A 7,500-nucleotide genomic window follows, 5' to 3' on the forward strand; every position below is an offset into this window, starting at 1 on the left:
TGGTTCATCCTCCCCTCTCTCTCTCTCTTGTAGTGTCTCTGACGTGTTGATGCATGAGGTTTCCCAGTACCACATCCATCATCTTGGCTCTCCATGTATCAGGAACTCTGTGAGGCTCCAGGCTTTCCCAGTCAATCTCCCTATGGTTGAAATAACTTTGCTCTGCACGATTGAGCTCTTCGTGCCACCTCAGCCAGTGTGTCCACGATCGCTCTTTTGTTCTCTTCATATTCCTCTCTTGGCCTCCTGCAGTTCTGTGGTGGGTTATACATCACTGCAATGGCTACCTTATGTTCCCCAGACTGAATTGTAGCTACTATGTAGTCCCTTTCTTCAATCTCGCCCACACCTTCCATTTCCTCAAAACTCCAACGGTTCTTTATGAGTCGTGCAACCTCACCTCCCCCTCTGCTCCTTCTGTCTTTCCTCAGGATCTGATATCCCAGTGGGAAGACTGCATCTGTTATTGTCCCAGTAAATTTCGTTTCTGTGACTGCTATGATGTCTGGGGACTTCTCATTTATTCTTTCATGCCACTCCTCGTATTTACTTGATAATCCATCTGCGTTCATGTACCACACCTTCAACTTCTTATCTATCACGGTGGTCCTGGGAAAATATTGGTGGTTTGGGGAGTGGGAGCCCTGGAGGGGGCCTATGGGGGTGTGCAGTGTAGGTGGGGTTTGTGATGGAGGGGTGAGGGCACAAATAACATCCATGAGGATCTGCTGTAGGGTGGGGTTTGTGATGTGGGGGGTAGGGGGAGAGGGAACAGTGTGTGGGTTTTGGCTTAGATTGTAATGTTGCATTGGGGTTGTCGCAGTTTGGTTGGGGTTTGTGATGGGGGGAGGGGGCAGAGTGCCCAAAGGGGGCTGCTGTAGGGGGTGGGGCTTGTGATGGGGGGTGGGGGTAGAGGGAACAGTGTGTGGGTTTTGGTTTAGATTGATCAGTTGCTTTGGGGTTGTTGTGGTTGGAGACCTGCGGGTGTTTCTGCAAGGTGTGTTTGCCCTTCCACCTGAGTCCGGGTTCTGCTCATCTTCATCAATGCAGCTCATTCCTCCTTTCATCTTTGCACCCTCTCTCTCAGTATCACCCTTTCTCCTTGTGTTCTATCGTGATTGAGGTACACTCTCTGGTACTCTGGATTGTCCCTCAGTCGTGCTTTCTCCTGCAGGATCCTGGTTCGAGCTGATTCTGCCTTGAAAATTACTTTGACCGGCCATATCCCTCCACTCGCAAACCACCCAATTCTCCGAAAATTTGTCACTTGGGTCATGTCTCCCTCACCTATCTTTTCATGATACCTTCTATCGCTTTCTTCTGGTTTCTTTAGTCGTAGGTTTCCCCTTCGACTTCTTGGAGCCCGTAGACAAACACTGATCTTTTCCTCTCCTCCTTCCACTGTTTCTCCCTCTGCATCCTCTGAAGTGTTTTAGTTCCTTCCGTCGAAACGTTCCCGCTTTTAATCCCTGCCCTTGCTGCATCCCCTATGCTCGGTGGACTGTCTTTCCAGCTCAGCTGCTCCTTGCCACTGTAGTTGTCTGTTGGGGTCTCTGCATACGTCATAGCTCCTTCATTGTCTACAGGTCTCTCAATTGTGCATATCGTTACCTGGACCCCTACAGTCCCTTTGTGTGTGACTGGTATTGAGATCCCTGATGTCATGTCTGTACTGCCATTTCTCTCTCTTTTCTGTTTAAGGTGTTTTAGTTCCTCGTTTAAGCACTATCTTATCTTCTGCTGCTAAGACTTGTAGTCCCCACTTTCTGCTCTCCTCAGCCATCCTCTCCTCCATTCTCCTGCCAAGCTCTGCTAGCTTCCTTCCCCACTCTTCCTCCAGTTTTTTGAGCTCTACTTCCCAATCTTTCCTCCCAGGTTCTTCTCTCCCGGGTTCATCCCCCAGACCCCTGGGTCTTCGCCCTCTTTGGTTACCCATTTTTTTTTTTTACCACAGATAGGAGTTGATGTGTTTTATCCCAGAAACAAGCTTAAGTATTTTCAGAGTGTGTGCGGGGGGGGGAGGGAAGAGGTGAGGGAGGAGATGGAAGAGGGAGAAGCCAGGGGGGAGGAGGAGGAAAGGAAGATGGGTGGAAGGTGTGAGGGAGGGGGGAAAGGTAAGGTAGGAGATGGAAGAGGGAGAAGCCGGATGGGAGGAGGAGGAAAGGAAGATGGGCGGAAGGTGCGGGGATGGGGGGGAGGGAAAAGGTAAGGGAGGAGATGGAAGAGCGAGAAGCCAGGGGGGGGGAGGAGGGAAGGAAGATGGTAGAAGGTGAAGAGGAAGGGAGAGTTAGATGAATTGGTAGGTAGATAGAAGGAGGGGGATAGAGACAGAGGGAACAAGAGAGATGGGAGAGAAAGATAGAAAGGGGGGAGAGAGAACGAGAGAGAGGGAGAGAGAGAATGAATGTGTGTGTGCTCACCTATTTGTGGTTGCAGGGGTCGAGTCCTAGCTCCTGGCCCCGCCTCTTCACCGGTTGCTACTAGGCCCTCTCTCTCCCCGCTCCATGAGCTTTATCAAACCTCGTCTTAAAACTGTGTATGGTTCCTGCCTCCACTACGTCATTTTCTAGGCTATTCCACTGCCTTACAACTCTGTGACTGAAGAAATACTTCCTAATATCTCTCTGACTCATTTGTGTCTTCAACTTCCAATTGTGGCCTCTTGTTTCTGTGTTCCCTCCCTGGAACATCCTGTCTTTGTCCACCTTGTCTATTCCACGCAGTATTTTATATGTCGTTATCATGTCTCCCCTGACCCTCCTGTCCTCCAGTGTGGTCAGGCCGATTTCCCTTAATCTTTCTTCATAGGACATTCCCCTTAGCTCTGGAACTAACCTTGTCGCAAACCTTTGTACTTTCTCTACTTTCTTGACGTGCTTTATCAAGTGCGGGTTCCAAACAGGTGCTGCATACTCCAGTATGGGCCTGACATACACGGTGTACAGTGTCTTGAATGATTCCTTACTAAGGTATCGGAATGCTGTTCTCAGGTTTGCCAGGCGCCCGTATGCTGCAGCAGTTATCTGATTGATGTGTGCTTCCGGAGACATGCTCGGTGTTATACTCACCCCAAGATCTATCTCCTTGAGTGAGGTTTGCAGTCTTTGGCCACCTAGCCTATACTCTGTCTGTGGTCTTCTGTGCCCTTCCCCTATCTTCATGACTTTGCATTTGGCAGGATTAAATTCGAGAAGCCATTTGCTGGACCAGGTGTCCAGTCTGTCCAGGTCTCTTTGAAGTCCTGCCTGGTCCTCATCAGATTTAATTCTCCTCATTAACTGTGTGTGTGTGTGTGTGTGTGTGTGTGTGTGTGTGTGTGTACTCACCTAGTTGTACTCATCTAGTTGAGGTTGCAGTGGTCGAGTCATAGCTCCTGGCCCCGCCTCTTCACTGGTAGCTACTAGGTCACTCTCCCTGAACCGTGAGCTTTATCATACCTCTGTTTAAAGCTATGGATGGATCCTGCCTCCACTACATCGCTTCCCAAACTATTCCACTTACTGACTACTCTGTGGCTGAAGAAATACTTCCTAACATCCCTGTGATTCATCTGTGTCTTCAGCTTCCAACTGTGTCCCCTTGTTACTGTGTCCAATCTCTGGAACATCCTGTCTTTGTCCACCTTGTCAATTCCTCTCAGTATTTTGTATGTCGTTATCATGTCCCCCCTATCTCTCCTGTCCTCCAGTGTCGTCAGGTTGATTTCCCTTAACCTCTCCTCGTAGGACATACCTCTTAGCTCTGGGACTAGTCTTGTTGCAAACCTTTGCACTTTCTCTAGTTCCTTCACGTGCTTGGCTAGGTGTGGGTTCCAAACTGGTGCCGCATACTCCAATATGGGCCTAACATACACGGTGTACAGGGTCCTGAATGATTCCTTATTAAGATGTCGGAATGCAGTTCTGAGGTTTGCTAGGCGCCCATATGCTGCAGCAGTTATTTGGTTGATGTGCGCTTCAGATGTGCCTGGTGTTATACTCACCCCAAGATCTTTTTCCTTGAGTGAGGTTTGTAGTCTCTGACCCCCTAGACTGTACTCCGTCTGCGGCCTTCTTTGCCCTTCCCCAATCTTCATGACTTTGCACTTGGTGGGATTGAACTCCAGGAGCCAATTGCTGGACCAGGTCTGCAGCCTGTCCAGATCCCTTTGTAGTTCTGCCTGGTCTTCGATCGAGTGAATTCTTCTCATCAACTTCACGTCATCTGCAAACAGGGACACCTCAGAGTCTATTCCTTCCGTCATGTCGTTCACAAATACCAGAAACAGCACTGGTCCTAGGACTGACCCCTGCGGGACCCCGCTGGTCACAGGTGCCCACTCTGACACCTCGCCACGTACCATGACTCGCTGCTGTCTTCCTGACACGTATTCCCTGATCCATTGAAGTGCCTTCCCTGTTATCCCTGCTTGGTCCTCCAGTTTTTGCACCAATCTCTTGTGTGGAACTGTGTCAAACGCCTTCTTGCAGTCCAAGAAAATGCAATCCACCCACCCCTCTCTCTCTTGTCTTAATGCTGTCACCATGTCATAGAACTCCAGTAGGTTTGTGACACAGGATTTCCCGTCCCTGAAACCATGTTGAATGCTGTTGATGAGATCATTCCTTTCTAGGTGTTCCACCACTCTTCTCCTGATAATCTTCTCCATGATTTTGCATACTATACATGTCAGTGACACTGGTCTGTAGTTTAATGCTTCATGTCTGTCTCCTTTTTTAAAGATTGGGACTACATTTGCTGTCTTCCATGCCTCAGGCAATCTCCCTGTTTCGATAGATGTATTGAATATTGTTGTTAGGGGTACACATAGCGCCTCTGCTCCCTCTCTCAATACCCATGGGGAGATGTTATCTGGCCCCATTGCCTTTGAGGTATCTAGCTCACTCAGAAGCCTCTTCACTTCTTCCTCGGTTGTGTGCACTGTGTCCAGCACTTGGTGGTGTGCCCCACCTCTCCGTCTTTCTGGAGTCCCTTCTGTCTCCTCTGTGAACACTTCTTTGAATCTCTTGTTGAGTTCTTCACATACTTCACGGTCATTTCTTGTTGTCTCTCCTCCTTCCTTCCTTAGCCTGATTACCTGGTCCTTGACTGTTGTTTTCCTCCTGATGTGGCTGTACAACAGTTTCGGGTCAGATTTGGCTTTCGCTGCTATGTCATTTTCATATTGTCTTTGGGCCTTCCTTCTTATCTGTGCATATTCGTTTCTGGCTCTACGACTGTTCTCCTTATTCTCCTGGGTCCTTTGCCTTCTATATTTCTTCCATTCCCTAGCACACTTGGTTTTTGCCTCCCTGCACCTTTGGGTAAACCATGGGCTCATCCTGGCTTTTTCATTAATCCTGTTACCCTTGGGTACAAACCTCTCCTCAGCCTCCTTGCATTTTGTTGCTACATATTCCATCATCTGTGTTTGTGTGTGTGTTTGTGTGTGTGTGTGTGTGTGTGTGTATGTTTGTGTGTGTGTGTTTGTGTGTGTGTGTGTGTGTTTGTGTGTGTGTTTGTGTGTTTGTGTGTATGTTTGTGTGTGTGTGTGTTTGTGTGTGTGTGTTTGTGTGTGTGTGTATGTTTGTGTGGGTATATTTAAAATTAAGAAAAATATGAGAAACTAACATATTATTATTATTAATTGTTTCGACTCTAATCATATACATGTATCTGCCTCAAATTACAGAGTGCAGACGTACACGAGGTCAGGAGGAGCTTGACTCTAGGCGTAAGTGACGCTGTCACATTTCGTATCTCTTACTTGTGCAAGTATAAAGTATGTATGTATGAATGTATGTATGTATATATATATATATATATATATATATATATATATATATATATATATATATATATATATATATATATATATATATATTATATATATATATATATATATATTTATATATATATATATATTTATATATATATATTTATATATATATATATATTTATATATATATTTATATATATATTTATATATATATATATATTTATATATATATTTATATATATATTTATATCTATATTTATATATATATGTATATATATATATATATATATATATTTATATATATATAGTTATATATATATTTATATATATATTTATATATATATATATATGTATATATTATATATATATATATATGTATATATTATATATATATATGTATATATTATATACATATTGACACGGGGACAGGAAATGGGTCTCATCCTGAATCCATCCAAATGTGAAATCATCTCAGTCAGTCAACAAGTGATAAATGCAGTGAGATCAAAACTACCAGGAGCAGCAGTCATTGCCCCCACAAATAGTGTCTTGCTAGGAGCACCTCTGGGAAGCAATGCCATTGACACAATTCTCAGGAAGAAATTGGAAGAGTTAAGGAGAATGGAACAACGAATAGGCAATCTGGACACCCACGATGCCTTGTACCTTCTCACAAAGTGCTTGAGTCTGCCCAGGTTGACATATTTCCTAAGATGTGCACCTTCATATGATAACCCTATACTGCACGAATATGACAGTATTCTGAGGCAGATTTTTACGAAAGTACTTAACCTTACTCTAGAAGACGGGCAGTGGAACCAAGCTACACTTCCAGTCAGACTAGGAGGCATTGGTGTCCGCAAGTCATCACAGATTGCGTTACCTGCTTTTCTGTCCTCGTGTATTGCATCCAGAGAGCTTGTAGCAGCGATTCTCCCTGAACATCTTAGGGACAAGATTGGAGCCCAGGACCAAAAATTCCTTGACGGAGCAATGATCTGGGATAATCTAACGGGCTCAGAAACCAGACCTGCTCCCCCCAACAACTACAAACAATCGCACTGGGATGGTCCAATAGTGGAAAATATAGCCTCGACGATGCTTCAGAGTGTGTCAGGGAAGGATAGAGCCCGCCTGCTGGCAGTGAGAGCCCCTCATGCTGGGGACTTTCTGTTGGCTGTTCCCAACTCCAGCCTTGGCACACGCCTCGACCCACAGACCATCCGCATCGGTGTTGCCCTTCGACTTGCCGCCCCTATTCTCGCCGAACACAGGTGTATTTGTGGCAGTGAAGCAGCAGACCGATTCGGGTACCATGGTCTTGTGTGCCGTAAATCCGAGGGAAAGATTGCAAGACATGAGGAGGTTAATAACATTATCAAGAGGAGCCTCACAACAGCTGGATGCCCAGCAGTAAGGGAGCCACCCCAACTATGCAGATCTGATGGCAGCCAGAAGCGTCCAGATGGTATCACCCTTCAAGCCTGGACAGATGGGAAGCAGGTGGTGTGGGACTATACATGTGCATCTACCTTGGCTGATACCTATCTCCAATACACCAGGGAGGAAGGAGGGGCAGCTGCCAGCTTTAGGGAGTCCCAAAAGTCTAGAAAATATGGAGAACTTGCCCATCATTATATGTTTGTTCCCATAGGCTCAGAGACCCTTGGCTCATGGGGAAAGAGTGCATCTAATTTCCTTAAGGAGCTGGGAAAAAGACTCATCAGGGTAACTAGGGATCC

General features: G+C 45.9%; 1 protein-coding gene across 1 annotated transcript in view; it reads left to right on the forward strand.

The window, feature by feature from the left end:
• LOC138854935 (tetranectin-like) overlaps nucleotides 1-7,500 on the forward strand; it is a 42,229-nt gene that overhangs the window by 18,734 nt on the left and 15,995 nt on the right. Inside the window, exon 3 of the mRNA XM_070101071.1 lies at nucleotides 5,672-5,713. Within this exon, the coding sequence (XP_069957172.1) occupies nucleotides 5,672-5,713 (42 nt within the window). The remainder of the gene's footprint in view (nucleotides 1-5,671; nucleotides 5,714-7,500) is intronic.

This window comes from Cherax quadricarinatus, chromosome 75 (assembly GCF_038502225.1).
Source record: "Cherax quadricarinatus isolate ZL_2023a chromosome 75, ASM3850222v1, whole genome shotgun sequence".
Taxonomy (NCBI): domain Eukaryota; kingdom Metazoa; phylum Arthropoda; class Malacostraca; order Decapoda; family Parastacidae; genus Cherax; species Cherax quadricarinatus.